Below are 19196 nucleotides of genomic sequence, written 5' to 3'. Positions count from 1 at the left end.
TATTACGACCCAAGGCCCGAAAGTTAAAGGCCGAGGCGAAGCCAGGACATCCAGCATTCGGGCCGTGGGTCGTATACTATTTTTCTTGATCCCCTAGCCGAAAGTACGTAGAAAATTACTTTGAACATTGACGATATTTATTTTTATCAGTAGTCCCGCAAAGGGGGGGGGGGGGGGGAGCGTCACCCACCCGACTTTTGCAGGACCGAAGTGAAGCCGAGGTTTTGCTGGTCGGGGCGGGTATTAAAAACATCAACGATATTAATACAAATTAAGTTTATAAATTTTTTTTTCTGATTTTACGATTTATTTTGAACAGTTTACGAATTTATATCGTTGTAATTTTGATTGTCTGAATCTTCATCGTTTTTTCTTCTTTTACATGTAGGTGACTGAACAGTCGCTTGATTTTTGAAAGGTAGTTTCATTCCTGGCTTAGAATGTGAAGCCTCTATTTTATTTGTTATTTGTTGTAACTTTCGAATATTTTAAGATTTATTAATAATTTTTTTTTTTTTTTTTTAATAGACTATCATAATAGGAAGGTTGGTATTGAATTTGGGGAATATCGGTTGAGCGGTTTAAATTTTATGATTTTTGAAATTTTACGAAAATATGAGTTTTTCAAAAAATCGTCTAACCGCTTCAATTTTTGGAAATTTTGTATGATATTGTGTATAAGTCTGTACTTTCTCTATACTTTCCAGCAAAGTTATCGGAATTATTTAATTTCAATGTAAATAGAAAAACGATGAAAATTGAAAGTTGCAAACTGTTTTTTCCGATGGCTCGTCATTTAGTTTTTTTTTTATGAATTTAAACAAAGAGATAAATTAAAGTTCGTAAAAGAAGGTAGAGAAAATACATTATTTCCTTGTATACAAAAAAAATGCTGCAAATAAAAATTTGCAAATTGCTTCCTCAAGATGGTCAAGATGCACGATGCTCAAAGCTTCCTCTATAAGGAAGCGAAAATGAAAAATATATAGTACCTCATAGAGTAAGCTTTGAGCATTGTGCATCTTGACCATCTTGGGGAAGCAATTTGCAAATTTTTTTTCCTATTTGCAACTTAACTAAAACGATCTCGAACTAAGTGCGCATGTCACTTAATTAAGACACTGAAAATAACCCATGGTTACCTCATCACCAAAAACACCAAAATCTACGGAAATGTTCTGGTTTCCACGAAAACTCCCACCCGAGCACTACTGCCCTAAATTTCGGGGATTCATCGATTGATAACACAGATGTTTTTTCTCATCAATGTTGGCCTACTTACCCCACATTGCTTTTTTAACAACAAAACGTTCTACCAGCAAATTGTGGCGAGAATTGAGAAAAATACTATACACTTGCACAATGATAGTTCAACATGTAAATTTTCATGTAGAGGACTATTGCAATAATTGGACAAATATTCGAGGCAGCAGGAGATAGAAAACATTGACGTAAAAATTTGCTTCAGTATCTGGATTTACAAAAATTCTTTACTGTTCCTAAATGACGTGTCGCTTCGACGCGTTGAGACACAAATAAGTGAGACGTTACAATGAACAATTATATCAACCTCGCGTATGTTTACATTCCGTAGCTTGGATGTTATTGTTTATAAGTCAACTCGCCCAGTGGCCAACTAGCCCCGGTCTCCTCTATCAGCTAATTGTACATGCCCATAATTTCGATCGCCCTCAGTCTAGAGAACGTTTTACACATTTTTCGTTACATTCCACGCGACATAAATATTTTATCAGCACAACTTCGAAGAGGAACACTTGGATCCGAAACATGCGATCGATGTGACATAAATTTTGGACGCTTAATTTTGAGCTGCCTTCAACGCTTGATCGATATCCGCCAACAAATCCACTTCGGTTTCCAATCCCACCGAAAGTCGCACTAGTTGATCAGTTATACCCAACTGCGCTCTGTCTGCCTCAGGCACCGAAGCGTGAGTCATCACCGATCTATTAAATTAAAAAATAAAAACAATGTTCAAATAATCATCAATTCAATGTAATTACCGACCGAATTGTCGTTTTTTTAACTACAGCATTTGGTGTAAACAATAAATTTCAAACAATAAAATCTTCGAAAGAGACCCTCACAGTATGTTTTTCTGATCGAATCCTATAACGACATCGGAAACGTCTTCAAATCAAATCAAGTCAATCAAAAATGGTCTCAACATAGAATGTTTCTTATGAACGATAGTAAAGATTCATTATATACCGTTTTTTCGTTTTTCAATATCGAAGAAAACGGCGTAAGATAAACTTGCGTTCGGATAAAATTAATTGATGAAATGATAAATTTTGTTAACAAGAACTATACTACTCACGGATAATTTAACACAAATGATTATCGGTAAATCTGGTAATACATTTCTGTCGTGCTTTCAATAATCTTGATATAAAAACTAGTTCAAGAACCACTTTCCAATCGCACAACTTTCTTCCCTTTATGATTTCTCGAAGCTTGTCGAATAAACGGTACATAAAATAACTCAAGTTATTCATGAACTCTCTTTACAATTATGATTTTTGTATATGCGTGATAGCATTACTTTGTGGTAACCATAGCGAAAACACAATCGTTTTTCGTTCTGTTTCATTCTGTTATATTTGTTCTCTAGATAGGCATAAGACGTTTGCGCTGAAATTCATTGAACAAGTGTAAAATCGTAATTATGAAATTTCTATTTGAAATTTTATGAAACTTTGTGTTAATAACTTACGGTAATTCCGCAAGTGACTCATAACCTCCGAGAGATTCTGCGAGGGTGAAAATTTTCAGAGACTCCAAGAACTTGCGAGAATTTCCTTTAAGATAAAAGGAAACCATTCCACTGTGCCCACTCGCTTGTTTTTTCGCGAGATCGTGTTGAGGATGAGATGGAAGAACTGTATTGAATTGTACATATGATCAGAAAAATTTGGGGATTCATAAAATACATATTTATAATTGCCTCTCACTGTCATTTTTTTAAGGTAACCGTTATCAGTATTGATCATGAATAATACTGAAAATAATAAATAAAAAGAACCTTACGTGGGTGAATAACTCTGTCGACAAATGGATGATTTTCCAAAAACTTGGCAACTGCCAAACCGTTTTTCATGTGCTGTTGCATTCGAATTTCCAAAGTTTTTAAACTTCGATTAACCTGAGAACAATCGAATGGCGATGGCACAATACCCAAAGCTGAAATCAAAACAACTCGTAGATATTTAGAATATTATCTTTGCAACCACAATTTTTGTTCTTTCATATATTTTTGATAAAAAATATATCGTGCATTACATGAGGACGTATGAAGATTCGCAAATTACCATTTTGAAGGAAACGCAATTTTTTTTCAAGCTCGTCGTCCTGTGTTATGGCAGCTCCCATTATAATATCCGAATGCCCATTCATGTATTTCGTCAACGAGTACATGACAATGTCAACTCCAAAATCCAACGGCCGCTAATAGTGTAATAAACAAATGTATTAATTATTGTACAGTAAAAATAAAGCGAAAATTAATTTTTTTTCGATTATATGTACAACAATTCAAATTTTTCCTTGTGCATGTGCTCTCCAGAAATTTAAGACTACTTTTCAAAGTCGAAACTCAACAAAACTTGAATATTTTTCTATGTATCGAAATTGGAAATATTCTTCACCTGGAAGTAGCAAGTCAGAAATGTATTATCCACGACTATAATTATTTCGGGACGCTGCGATTTCACGAGTTCCGTAACTGCTTTGATGTCGATCAATTTCAAGAGAGGATTCGTCGGAGATTCTAGCCACACCATCTAGAAGGATGTTTATCCGTTAACACGATGCTTATCACCGATAATGGGAATTTGAACAATTAGAAATATTTGTAAACTCAGTGCTTAAGTAAAGAATATCGAAAAATAAAATTATTCGAAAATCCAGCTTCAAGCTTTCAAAATAAGGTATTCAAAATATCTTTACGGTGTAACATTGCTTTTGATAAGCAGATTAATCATAATTTCTTTGACTCTTATTTCAATACTATGAAATCATGATTTCATTCAAACTTGAAGCATATGAAAGAACAATATTAAGAGAATATTTTATAAAAATTCCATTCGATAATTATTTAAAAAGCTACCATTTCGGTGGTCTGAATATAGCTCATAATGGTTTCATCTTGATGAATAAAAATAAGTCATTTCCATTCCATATAGTAAGTTGATCCTTGGAAAAATCCAGAAACAAATTGAAATTTAAACTCTTGATAGAAATGTATTCGAAACATCACAATGTTTGATAAAATCCGAATTATCTTATGTTCTATATTATCCTCGTTTTATCACTATTTAATTGTATCAAAAAGAAATGTGCAAAATTTCAACAAGATCGACGGTTAATTTTTGATAATTCGTATCAAGTCTGCAAAACAACCGTTTCGTGATAAGAAAGCGAATATACCTGCAACGATTCCGGCTTGTCGAGCCGAATGAGAGGAACTTCAAGGCTCTCCCTAAAGGTTTACTCCTATTGACTTATGATAGAATTTTGAAAAAATAATCTTTACATTCCTCGCTGTGCCATGAAAGATTTTTTAAAAATTGATTTTTTGAGCGTCATAATCCATGTAAGGTCTCAGGAAAATGTTGAAAATAACTATTTATAGTAGTTGAACCCTGGTAACCTTGGTATTTTTTTGGAGTGCATTAATGATATTTTGGGGATCAGTGCCATCGATGAAAGAAGTTTCGATGCCGAATCTAGAGGCGCATTGACGAAAGTAACGATTAGTGCCACCGTAAACATCGTCACCGCAAATAATGTGATCGCCCGAACTCAGCAACGAGGTCAGAGCCGTCGTCACTCCTAAACCGGACGAGAAGACCAATCCGTGTTTTCCATTCTCCAAAGCTGCCAAACACTCCTCCAATACGTTCCTCGTTGGATTTCCGCTTCTCCCGTACTCAAAGCCCTGGATAAGTCCACGAAATATTCTATTAACATTTATGAAATGTTAAGGAGTTTCGGTACAGGCGATACAATGTTGCCATGCTAATCCATGCTAAAAAAATTAAAAAATTCAAAAAGTTCAGAATTTTATAAAATTTGGCGAACATATTCTTTAGTGCCAAATTTGACGACACAAATTTTTTAAGATTTTTCTTCTACACAGTTATCGAGTAATTGATCACTAAAGTTTACGTGTATAAGCATAGCGTTTCCATATATATAGGTATACATTCCGGGCATGAGAAATCTGCTTTAATGCGTAATTACTCGATAATTAAGTAGAAGAAAATTTTGAAAAAATTTGAGTTTTCGCACTTGATGTTGAAGAACATTATCACCAAATTTGATCAATTTCTTAATATTTTGACTTCTGTACCGAAACTCCTTAAACAGGCTAAAATAATGTAAAAATATTTATATTTTTCAAACGCAATCTCGATGCGTTTTTATTGGACGTGACTATACTTTAAATATTGATTATGTAAAAAGAAATTCCATTTCTCAAAATATAATATAAGCAATTTTAAAAAAGGAATTGATCGGTTCAGAGCATGAAAAAATGCAAAGTCTCAACCAGGCGTTATAAAGATTCTTAAGTGCCTTTTATTGATACTAATTTATCGTAGCAGGAAATTCGAATTATTAAGCTAGCAACGTCAACTCTCATGATTGAAGGTTTTCTATTTATTTTTATTCACTTAGAGCCATGGTAGCGAACAGTGTTGATTGATCGAAGCTGACTGTTCAGTAAATTGTTTTCAATATGATGGAGCCCAAGCTAGCAGAGCATTTTGGAAAAAGTAACGTTTTTCACTATCATGAATTAAGGGCTTATTTTTTTTATGTACTAGTTATGTGCCGAATTAAACATTTTTTACTTATTTTAGATTTACCAGAAATTTTATATAAATAAAGCCCTACCAAAAAATATCTAGCTAGCAGAGAACTACGTAATAGAAAAATTGTATTTTAAATCGGATTAGAAAATTTTGGATCTCTGCGCCCACACCTATCGAGTTAGCAGAGTAGTGGAAAAATCGTCACATTCCAGTTCTGATAGCTCAGTAATTACCGTCATTATGTGCTGTTCGCGCTGAAAACAATTTTTTTTCACGTAGTTCTCCGCTAGCTTGATATTTGAGAATTTGCGGGCAGCGCATTTATAATATTGAGTTTCTAGAAAATCTAAAATAGCACAAAACTTTTAAATTCGGCACACAATTAGCACATAAAAAGCACCTAATTTATGATAGTAAAAAACATTACTTTTTCCAAAAGGCTCTTCTAGCTTAAGAAGGGTGGATCACGAAATCAAAATAATCAGAATTTAATCAAATTTGGTGATAACATTCTTTGGCATCAAGTATACAAATACAATTTTTTTTTTAATTTTTTTACCACATGGTTATCGAATAATTAAGCGTTAAAGCGAAGTTCTTATGCACGAAATGTATAACTGTATATATGAATGTAAACTCTATGCTTGTACATGTAAACTTTAGTGTTCAATTACTCGAAAGCTATGTGATAGAAATATCTAAAAAAAATTATATTGTCTTATATATTTTGAAAGAATACATTTACCAAATTTTATTAAATTCCTTTCATTTTGAAATGCTTAATATTTTTAACATGGTTTAGCATGGCAACATTGTATCATCGCGATCCACACTTCTTAAGCTTGCATAAAAATTATTGCGGAATCAATTGAATTCCATTCGTAATGATCGAATTTGGATTATTTATTATTTGAAATCGTATTATCTTAAGAAGATGCACACAAGCGTAATTTCCAGAGTTACGCTTCAATTGAAGAAATATTATTGATAGTCTTGACTTGAACATATTTTATCATGCATCACTCCCAAATCACCCCTAAAAACTATGCCTCCGAAATAGGATGAATCCAGGATATTGCTAAGGTACACAATCAAAGTGCCTAGCCAGGAAACACTCGAACTGGGAGATCAGTGGAGTACACAATTCTCACCACAAAAAGATTTTCAAATTAGCCACTTTTTAAATGTTGATTGATTGACAGAATTCTAAGAAACCATATAGTAAGAAAGTAAAAGTTTTACGACGGCAGAATAAAAATCCCCTTTTTGAATCAAAACTTAATCGTTTTTCCACAGTGAATATCGTTCAGAATTAAAAAATTTGTTCATTTCACTGAAAAGGCCGAATATAAAAAATAATAAGTAACGTAAATCGAAAAACTATCGACGGTTTAATGAAGCACGAAGTACAAAGTAAAATAAATAAAATTGTTTAAGGAAACGGTGGAAGTTGAATAATAATCATTCAACTGTAATTCGAGGAAAATAATAGCAGAAAATCGGCGGAAACATGTAGCAGGATTTTGAAACCCTGCTACATTACATATTTTTCAAATGAAATTGGTATTCAAGTATTCGAAAGTACATTCAACGAAATATCCTTTGCCCGGTGGTTCATTCAAGGTTTTATATTTGAGAAAAAATACAATCACAGTGAAGCTCGTCCATGAAGGAAATCGCAGAAAATTGAAATAATCAATTACAAAAAATTTAAATTATGACAAAAATATGAGAATAATTCGAACGCAAATTATTTTATAGTACTATCGAGTTATTTATTCAGGATTTAAGGTATTGGAGAACGTCGAATGAGCTCTGTTTATGTGCCCGCATCCATGAAACAATGGAATACTCACCCTATGTTGAGCTGGTGCGTCCTGTCGAAAAGTCGTTGACATCACCAACGGCGGAACAACCGAACAATGTTTCCATTGTTCAGGATCTTGCCCAACGTGGATGGCTTTAGTAGCGAATCCTTGATCCATTTTTTTCGACCTTGGTTCTACGTGAGAAAAAAAATATCATTATAAACAATTAAAAAGTAATAAAAAATTTTTTTAATTGAAAAACTCTGTTGCAACACGTTTACTTTTACTTTATTTTGACTACTATCGAGCTTATTCGAAATTATTGAAAAAATATTCAATTTTCATTTTCCTCGTTTCACTATTCAATGGTCGCCGTAGAAATTGTAAGCATACAAGCCTTAAATGTATATGTCACTTCAATTGTTTTTTCACTTGAATACGTATACTGTGTGACTTACAAAAAAGCTGTAAAAAACGTACAAAGGGAAAAAACATAGCTGGTGGGAAGACCTTATTTTTACTGAAGGTTTCGGAGGTGAAGACTCTAAAGTGCAGACCGTGCAACTAAACCAAAGAGATCGAATGAATTACTTAAGTAGGTATACAATAATTAAATAAAAATAAAATATAAATCGTTATTTCTGAATAAGACAAACATAAAGTGGTATATTTTTGCATTAAAAAAAATTGCTGCTCTCACGTAATCGTCGAAAGAAGAAACATAAAAAAAATACGGACGCCAAATATGCCTAAATACTCCCTATTCGAAAAAACCTGAAACAAATTTTGTTTTTTACGGCGAAGATATCAAAAACTGTGGAATTTGGCTCAGTCTTCATCACATGAACAATAGCACTCCAAATCTTTGATAACTGCAAATGATGAATGGAAATTATGCTGAAAATTTTTCGAATCCACGACAACCCTTCGTCAGATAAACCAATAAGGTTCTAGACTCACCCATAAGGAACAGCATACTAATCCTCAATTTACGTTCAATTGACTCCTCGGTTTTATAATTACTCCAAAAAATGTTGAATATTTTTTGGAGTACTTTTTTTTTTTTTAGATATTCACTTCAACGCTGCATGTTCTTAAACAATTAATGCGACAAATTTCTACGACTTGATAGAAATAATTGCAATAATTCACGGTCTTGCTTTCATGTCTTTGACAAATAAAACCACCGAAAAAGTTTTAAAAAATCCCTTTTTTGGCAATCATTGTCGGATGGGAGGATAAAATAATAATATTCCAGAGGGTTATTGAACATATGTTTCACTGTATAACAAAAAATTGTGAGTAAAAATAATTGAAAAATTAAGACTCTTGAGCTGATATGATTTTTAATAAGCTATTAAAAAAAAAACTACTCAAGGTAGATAGTCATAATTAGGCAAGGGCGAAGGGGATTTTAAAAATATTCATTTTTGTATAATTGGTGACTGTTTAAATAAAGGAGTTACATTTTTGACATAGAAAAAGAGGTAATTATTTTTTGATAAAAAATATTTAGATAAACTTATCGAAAATTCAATACGGATTTCACTTTGAAATGTTATTTTTAACATATTATTAGAAATTCAAATGAAAAGAATGGAAATTATTGGAGAGGGTGGAGATCAAATGTTGGAATGACTAAAATTTCGAACAGCTAAAATCTCGAGTTTATAAACTTCGAATGATAATATGGAGACAGATAGATTCGACTAGAGCTTTGAATGCCGAAAATAAATAAAGCAGAAACTGCAAGGTTAGAAGCACGTTTACATCGAAAATAGAATGTAACAATCGCCCATAGGACGATGACTAAATAAATGACTTCATAAATTACTACAGTCAGCGATACTGTGAAAATTCACAATTTTGAAAATATAATAACGAAAGACCAAATATTACTGAGGTTGAAATACTGAAACACCAAAAAGTCGAATAGTCAAAATAGCGAAACGTTAGAAAATCGATCGATCAAAATAAAGAAATGCAGTGGAGCTCCAAATACACTCGTCTCACTCACTCACTTACTCAGACCTGTGATCTCCATTTTTAAACATCGCTATTTTGACTTTCGCCTTTTCGAGCCATCGCTATTCCGCATATCTAAGTTTTATAGGCTCGAAAATTCACTTTCGATTTTTTGCTACTCTATATTCTGGTCTGTTTGTAAAACAATTACTCTCCATTTTGTATTCGAAAATATGAACTTTTGACATTCGGATGGTCTGTTTAAATTGCATTCGAAATGAAAACTATTGAAATATATATTTTCGGGTAAATAGGAATTCAAAGAAGGAATTTTTGATTAAACACGCAATCTGCTGAATAGTCGATAGGGAATAAGAATTTCGAATTACTTATTTTTCTCCAAACTGATATCACAACTTTAAAAATTTCGAAATATCGACCGTTCTACAATTCAGTTATTCGATATATTGAGCCCCACCCATTGGAGATATGCTGCATGTTGTATTGAAAAATCGTGCTTCAAGAGAGACGAGTTTAAAGTTTGGAAACGTGGTCAGAGGAAATCGACGCGCTCGAGGAGGAGCTCGAAATTACAACGAAGAATTTTTTTCAAGTATTATGTAGCCAGTATAAAAAAATTGATTTTCCGAAAACACTACGGTCGTTTTTGCCGTTATATTATTTTTGATACGTGAAATTTCATTTTTTCTATAGCTCAGGAAAATCAGTGGATTATTTACATCTCGCAACAACCTCGATCCATCGATACTTTCATAAAAGAGAGTTTGCTCTAAGATTAATTAACGGGGAGACTGCTTTACCAAGTATTACGACTTCCTGTACTGGACATGGTCTGATCGATTTCGTCCCCACAGTATTAATTCTTGCATATAAACCACAACCGTGATAATCAAGATTGTAATTTAATCTCTCTGGAGCCAAGTTTTGTAGCTTCGTAAAAGTTTTCTGCTCGTATCAATTCATGTGACAACTGATGGAGAGTCTTATAAAATAGAGACTCAATTTTTTCAAATATTTATACGAAAAATTAATTTTTTCCCCATCGAGAAAAATGACTGTTCGTACTCCAAAAGCTAAGCTTTTACTTGACTGGCAATCTTTTCCTACTTGGTGAGGGCATATTTAAACAGGGTGAGTCATTTAACGTGACCACCTCGAATAATTCCTAAAATAAGCGTTGTATGAAAAAAATGTTCAGACAAAAGTTGCACGGTTTTGAGGGGCACATTATGTGGTACATATGTTGTTTTTATAGGGGGAGACGTTTCGGAGATTTGAAAGTCAACTTCGTTTTATTCGAGTGGAATGCTATTTTTTTTATATCAAAATATAGTAGAGTATTGAATTCTGAGTAAAAAAGTATAGACCTACATAAGCCATAAACCTATTAGTTAAGAAGTTATTTCACTATACATTCCTTCCATTACCTATGATACCTAATCGTGATGATATTGACAATAGGATTATCTGAATCCTACGACACCACGACGCTGAAGTTTGCAACGTTGGAGTTCAACGAAATGAACGAAAAAAATATTGATAATTCATTATTTTTTTATTTCACGAATTATTGATGTGGCTTGAAAAATTATGAATTGGAAATTCGGCAGGGACCAAAATTGAAAATTTACTGGAACTATTTGAGAGTTTTTTTAGATCATTTCGTTGGACTCCAACGTTGGAAACTTCAGCGTCATTACGACACCGGCGAACATGCGAGAAATGAATTACAAGAGCCTGCGCAGCTATTACACCAGAAACTATTTGAAGATCAAGAGAATCATTAGTTCTACGTCTTCGGAAATGTCTCGAGGTTAATGGCCATCACTTCGAACATCTGTTGAAATAAATTTTCTGCAAAAAAACATGAATTACGTTATTCAGATAATCCTATTGTCAATACCATCACGATGTATATATTAAATCACTAACGTTACATATCTCAGGATCTACTGGACGGACTTGCAACAAAGACCAATGGAAAGAGAAAAATAAAAAAAAAATCGTCACAAATTTTCAAGTTCTTTTATGAAATGGTTTATTTGTGAGAGCCATTTGAAAATTCTGTGACGTCATAAAACCGGCATATTCGCGTATATAAGAGTAGCGGCAGGACTCGCGCTGGCTTTTCTTTTGCGCTGCAGTTTTTCCTTTTAATACTTGGCGTCGAGCCGCTACCGCGTCTCTTGATACATGAATTATTTTTTGCTTACTATATGATTTAACTTTTAAAATTGGGATACTTGAATTCACCTCCAAAAACGCCGTCGACCACTTGTCGCAGGATTGAAACGAAAAACAACTAAACAAAGTAGCAAAATGCTTGCACGAGAAAAATAATTAAATAACTAAATATTTAATTTTAATTAATATATATATATAATAAATATATAATAAATAATATATAAATAAAAATTTAATTAATATATAATATAAATATATATAAAATAAATTTAATTTAAATAAAATTAAATAACTAAATAAATAAATAAACGAGAAAAAAAATTAAATAACAAAAAATAACTAAATAAAAAGTATGGTTTTTGAACCTTGTAAAATTTAATAATATCAAGAACCTCTTCAACGGAAAAACAAAAATAATCGGCCTCTTTTTTAGATTGAAAAAATTCAAGTGTATGCAAAGTGATAAGATGGAAGAATAAATTAACTCGTAATAACAGTGATACTAATAATAAGGATCATGAAAGAAATTATAGAGCTGTTTGCGGAATGTGTTTAATCCTCATGCCAACGAGTGCAGAATATTATAATTGACTATAGGAAACATTTTATCTTTCTGTTCGACTTATAGATATAGAAATCTACAGCAATTGTTATTATTTCGCTTGAGTCCAGGAGCTTTGTCAACTCGGAATTATCTCAATTCGAAAGATCAATGAGTCAACGAAATGGCACGTTTTTCTGAGTGCTATTTTCATTTTAAAAACTGATTGTGGAAATGTCAGTATTCATTAAAAATCTTATTGCGCATGATAAACCGACAATAATGAGAAAATATGATTAAAAAAGTGTTACAAACATTCTAACAATGTCAATATCCATAGTAGAAACCGTGAGGAAGCGAGCTACTTAATAAAATATCGGAAGATTAAAAAGCTTTGACTATTCCTATATTCGAATACCAAAAAATGTAGATACTGTAAGTTGTTGAAGTTGTTGTAGTTTCCAAAAAAAAATCTGAAGCTGAAATGATATTTCTCAAAGATAGGGAAATTCCTTTTTATTGCCAACCTACCACTTTTTACCAAAGAAGGTTGAATTTTGCAAAAATTCCTTTTTAACTACTTTTTTGCCCGCATGCGTTTCACTGCGATCAGCTGATCGGGGATATTTTCGTTGTCGCCAGTTTTTACATCTTCGGTCAGATAAGAAATATTGAAGGAATGAAAAAAAAATTCCGTAATTTTTTGAATACTCCATTTTGCCCTGGTCTCCCCTTATACACATTCTGACAAAAATTCACTTTGATCAACTTTGATAATCCCAGAAACGTGTCAAAATTACTAGACACACCTCCTAAAACGTTCCTTCGCTCACGTTGATACAAATTATGTTTCCTGCTACGATATATGATGACTTTCTTGGAATGTTCGTTTTTAATGTGATATTTACGCATTGCGTTAGATTAAAACGACTTTCTTCCATGCGACACATTCAAAATTCTCTCACGACAAGTACAAAAAATATTTTAGCAAAGTTTGCTGTGAACAATTTGGGCGCTGAGTTAAGACTAAACTATAATCGTAATATTAAAAAACAGAAAATGAGTTTGGAGATCATAACAGCTTTTCTATATTCGTATCGGGCGGGACTCAAAAGTTCGAAGGTCTAAAATAGCGAACAGGCATTCGAACTTTTGAGTCCCACTCTTCATATCTACATTTTTGTATCATAAAGGCTCGAATAAGAAATCGGAGTACATGAAGAGGGTCCACTGCATCGAGAATTTGAGAGCACGTTCGAGACATCTGATTAGTTCAAACCTGTAACTGCTGAACAGCATCCAAAATTGGAAAATCAGTTCACGCGCATATTCCACATTCCAGCTGGAGTCAAATGAGTGCTAAATTTTAAAAACTCCTGTAGACCGAGTTTAACTTACGGATCGACCATATTGTTGGTGGTAGATATGTAGTAAAGCATATTTTATTAACGTGAAAAAATATAGAAAACGATAGCTTGCGAAACCATCAACTGATAAATCCGTATTCCTCACTTTGTTCTTCAACTGATCCTCTACGAATCCACCACGTAGATTTTTTAAAATTCGTTCCTTCATAAATTAATGGAATTTTTGTTTCGTTTAACAAACAATTAGCTCCAACAGTGAAGCGATTAAGTGAAATAAAAGTACATGGTGAATTCGTAGAGAATCAATTGAGGAAAAAAAAAAGACCTAGTCTCATTTCTTATCCGGTATTTTTTCTTCTCATTTTTTTATTTTATTTTATCATTTTTTATATTTTTATATCATTTTTTATTTTTTCTTTTCATTTTTTAGTTAAAAAATACAGAATTCTTCGAAAAACCCCGGTGAAAGTGTGTAATTACGAAAATTTGAATATATCAGTTGATGGTTTTGCACAACTATCGCTGTTAATATTTTTTCACATTAATAAAATATGCTGTCATACAAATCCACTAACAATACGTTTAATCGGTACGTTGAACTTGGTCTAAAAGCGTTTTGAAAATTTAGCACTCGTTTGACTAGTATGCAGTATAGTAGTTACCTTAATGCAAAATTCACTTTATTACTATTACTATAGATGCGCTATTACCGAGTCTCTTGATACGATTCGTCGTTGAACTGGTGCGTGTGTCTTTAGTTTTTGTGACGAAGCTAGTACGCGAAATAAGTACACAAACATGTAATCGTAAGGTTTTCGAAGATTACTGATTCGATTCGAAAACTCAGTTTTCCATCGAAATGGCATGAAAATTCAGAAAAATAATCGAATTTATATACATTCTTACTTGATACAATTTATCACCCGATTAACCATCTCTCATCGTCACTGTTCCTTATCAAAGACTATGTTATCCCTAGGTGTAATTCTATATCATAAACATGATTAACGATATCTTGTTACCAAGCCATCATCACGTAGGTTAATTGTAATAGAGATTAATTATCAATTAATCATAAGCATGAAGGTTTCTCAAGGCGATAATATCTCGGAATAGAAATAATTTAGCACAAACATATTTTAAAGTAGCATTATCTAAAAATATAATTATTATGAGGAGCTGAGATTTAAGCCTGAAAGTTAATTACACGTAGAGCAATAAAGAGCTGAGCAGTTCTGCTGTCGTTGTCAATTTTTTTCAATCGAATATACCGAAATAGCTCGTACATGTACGATACAATAGCATTCAGACAAGAACACTTGAAGCTATCTGAGCTTTCTTACGGCTATCAAAAAACCACAACAATTCTCCGGCTTCACAAGTCCCTGCAAAAACAAGTTTCGAATTGAAAAACAAAAGTCGACGATACATCGAGCATTGGTTTCGTAACATAACGATTAAATTGTATATTTTCATGTTCTTTTTTTATCACCGAGCTTGAAAAAGCGTGTTGAAAAGAATTCAGTCGACTCAAACGACGATAACTGAACGAGCATTGGAACGTACTCGCTTTTCAGAGTGGACCAGTGATTTGTCACCCAAAATTGATTATCACGAATAAGCAACTCGGTCTAAATGATAAAATATTTTTCTTGTAAACTCGAAAATCACATGATTTATCTGACTATTTTACGAAAATGTCTTCTTTGGAAAGCCATCTTATTTTGTCCCAGTCATTAGTGCACGTGCTCTGAACCTTTGGCGTAACTCAGTTTAATTTTCACCAATTTTTAATAACTTTTTCATTTTTTAGAAATGAAGACAATGGAGACAAAGACAAAAGTTGAAACTTTTTTCAAATTCATATCGACGTAGCTTGTTCTTTCAAGACGTAACTGCAGCAAAATTCAAGGTGATAAGATAGCAAGCATTTGGTAATGATCTACTATTATTTCCTCATCATCGGTTGCTCGCAATAACCCTTCAGCTAATAAATATATTCGTATAAACTATCCATTTTCAGGGTGTCCAAACAGTCGGTGATAATTTGATCTATTTTTTTCTCATGCATGACTTTGTTGCAATTTCATTTTTATTTTCGATTCAGATTTCCATGTCGTTGGCTCGCGGTCATGCAAAATAGCGGAATTTACGGAAAAAGAACTTCCCTCCTGACAAAGCAATTTTCTGACACTATACACACATGTGTGCTAACGATTCGAAGAAATCGCTCCATGACGATGCAATATTCAGTTCTGTTTTTAATTGTCAGCAAGGCTCGTTGTGCATGAGTCACATCATACAAGAAAACGTAAAGTTTACAAACGCTACTTAAGTCTTTCTGACTCCAAGCAACTAGAGCGTACCGAAACACTCGATTTTAATCGCCTAAATAATCAGATCTCGGGATTGAGCGAACGGATTTACTTGCAACAAGGATCAATTGAAAGAGAAAAATCGAAAAAAAATCATCACCAATTTTTAGATTTTTAACTGCAATGGTTTGTCCGTGAGAACTGTTTGAAAAAAGCAGTGACGTCATAAATCGACACATTCGCGTATATAAGAATGCGTGAAATTTTTTATTGTTTTAATACTTGGCGTCGAGCCGCTACCGCCTCTCTTGATACCGCATTTTTTTCGCATATCTCAAATTAACGTAAAGAGAATTCGCTCGAAACCAATACGGACTTCCTTTGTATGCTTTCATGCGAATGGTAATGATAGTGAAAATTCCAAGAAGTTTAAACAATGACGTACTAATCATTACGCTCTCATTATCCATGCGTTTCTTCAAAAGCTTCCTTTCAGGTGAGTTGCAAGTCCTTCGCACCCCCGTATTCTTGTATTACGTGCAAATTTCACCTAACGAATAGTCTCCAGAGTTTATCGAACACAATTTGATTTATCGAATATAATGATTTGGCGAAAATTTGGATAGAGAATTGTGTAACAATGGGAGATCGGGACAAAACAGGATAGCTCAGGAAATATCTTATCTCACAGAAGTTTGAGAAGCTTTATCTATTTCTTACCATCAAACACCAACAGCGGTATTGTAATTTTTTTGCAATATTCAAAAAACGATTTTTTTTCAATAAAGTGGGGTGCCCCTCAAAAGTTGTAGGAAATTTGTTTAAATTGTAAAAATTTTAGGAAAATAGAAATTGGAAAAAACATAATCGAAGCAACATCGAAAGAATTCCATTTCTTTTTTCATTTTAGAAAAAATATAAAATATTGAGAGAATAAAAATGCTACTCGTGCTCTGACATTGGTTACAGGATCGTAGATTTTCTCACCGGTATAGGATCATTCGATAGATCAATCGACATACAAATAAAAAAAAGTTCATTTTAAATTGAAAATAAAGTTTTCTCGTCTATTATACAAGAGAATGGATTTGCCAACGATAGGAAAAGTTAAAAAATTTTATGCCATTTGCATTTCTCGAAGTATCATCAGACAGAGTAAGTAAAAAATTCATAGCGCCATCGCTGACGGATTGGTGAGCGTCATGGATTAATTAATAATATATATGTCGACGAGAAACATGTCGAACTGTCAAACTCCTAATCTCGACTAACTCTGTCATTCAAGCGTCATTCATCATTTTATATTTTCGTACTTCACGTCATCTTATACTTGAAGTTATCTTTCTTTTATATCGATCTCCGACATATATAATTGCATTGTACAGAAAAAAAAATATTTTCAATTCCAATATGACATGGATTGTGATTTAAAACGTGGAAATCATCACCAAATTGGCACGAAACTCGACCCGCAAATTGGTGAACTTTACGAAAAGTGACGTTTGGTCTTTTACTTTTGGTATTTTACTTTTACATTCATAAGAAAAATGAAAGAATCAGTTCGAATTCAGGAACACCTTCGTTCGTGAGGCACATAATAAAAATATAAAATTTAGACCGAAACACGAACCACCTTCGATTTACTAGTGTTTTTCCCGAAAACAAAAATATTGCCCAAAAATTATGTGAATGGAGTTTTTGAATTTTTTCTTCTTCGAGGACGTGAAAAATATACTTTTTAAACAATTATCTCAAAATAACATCGGCGGTATTTCGAGAATACACAATCAACGTAAAATGCCCTTTACATTCATACGCATATACGAAGTGAAATTCCTTCAAATCGTCTAATAAAGTGTCAATTCCTTCATTAGAAACCTACGCAAGAAATGCGAAACAATCGCATCCTTTTTATGCCCTGCAATTAATATACTCGGTTAATGAAACCGATCTTAGACACGTGATTTCTGCTTTTTTCAGATAAGTAATAATTTTCTCTGATTTCGCGGAACCCTTTTCTACGAATTCTCATTGAACTTTCTGCTCAGTACCAAAATTTTCCAATTCACCATATTAATTATTTTTTTTTTTCATAATTCTCCCTCGCATATTTATAAAACATAAATTTCATCGTGTTTGAGCTAATGATAAGAAATCGGGCATGTTTGTATTTCTCGGAAGTACATCGTGTTTTGAAAAAACATCCTACGATATACGGAGACTATCTCACTCGCACTCACAGCGGCTCGGTCAGTGTTCAATTTCGTCCAGCCAACTTTGACGATGTGAGACGGACAGAAACTTGCATACACGCTCGACTCTATATCTGTACCTCAAGAAATGATTCACATGTGCATGAAAAAATTTTCGATCCTTTTTCAGCTGCACTTTCCTTTGAAGAGTTTTTCAGAATTTCACCATCATGTTCACCTCAATAAATGTTTCAGTTTAATGTACTCAAAATTTGAACAAGTTTAAAATATTGTAGCGGACGACTGTCTCCGAACACGTGCAAGCTTCGTCGATTGAACTGAAATAATACTGAAACGCTGACTCCCATAAGGTCCTAACGGGCCCAAGTGTTCCAACAAAGAAAGCGATTGGAGGTGAATCTTTCCTACTTTCTCCAATCTGCGCATGCCTAAACGCGCGATAGTACAGTTTGAACAGAAAATATTTCTCCGACGTGCAACACTTCCATGACTTCCATATTTGAGATTAGTTCTCGCTGTCAATTTATTTTTTTTGGTGGACTTTACTAACGAAAACAGCTGTGCCTACAATGACTATTTCTCTCAAGAACACCGAATCAGCGTTTCAGTATAAGTAAAGTTCAGTGATTTCGTTCAAGCCGGTAAAAAAAAAATATATATATATGCAATGAAACATAAAATTTGTTAAATCAATGTTGCGAACGACTACTGAATTAAAAATATGAAAACAAAATATTTCAACGAAAAACCACAAAAGAATAGAAAAAAAAGGGAACCATGACACTCACGTGCGTTGACACTGACTGATGGCGAAATACTGACGAAATCACGAAAGTTACACTCCAGAGCACCTTTAATACCGCGTCCCCACTCCGAATCAATTTAGTTGTTTTTTCATTGGCGTACCAAACATCTGGAGTGGAGCATAAAAATATTTATGTCTCA

General features: G+C 33.2%; 1 protein-coding gene across 2 annotated transcripts; it reads right to left on the bottom strand.

The window, feature by feature from the left end:
- Window positions 1-1472: 1472 nt before the first annotated feature.
- Window positions 1473-19178, bottom strand: Cth (Cystathionine gamma-lyase). Of its 2 annotated transcripts, none has more exons than XM_043430531.1 (8): window positions 19040-19178; window positions 7694-7839; window positions 4673-4960; window positions 3669-3803; window positions 3333-3468; window positions 3052-3204; window positions 2738-2903; window positions 1473-1967 (listed from the first exon to the last, which is right to left on the bottom strand). In XM_043430531.1, the coding sequence occupies exons 2-8, from the start codon at window positions 7820-7822 to the stop codon at window positions 1820-1822; spliced, it is 1155 nt and encodes a 384-aa protein (XP_043286466.1). In that variant the 5' UTR covers window positions 7823-7839; window positions 19040-19178; the 3' UTR covers window positions 1473-1819. The 2 variants fall into 2 exon arrangements, with proteins under 2 accessions (XP_043286466.1, XP_043286467.1); XM_043430532.1 differs by lacking the exon at window positions 19040-19178 and adding an exon at window positions 18371-18502.
- Window positions 19179-19196: the final 18 nt, after the last annotated feature.

This window comes from Venturia canescens, chromosome 10, assembly GCF_019457755.1.
Source record: "Venturia canescens isolate UGA chromosome 10, ASM1945775v1, whole genome shotgun sequence".
In the NCBI taxonomy this organism is placed as follows: domain Eukaryota; kingdom Metazoa; phylum Arthropoda; class Insecta; order Hymenoptera; family Ichneumonidae; genus Venturia; species Venturia canescens.
Note: the sequence above shows the minus strand (reverse complement) of the source record. Positions and strands in the feature narration are given on the sequence as shown.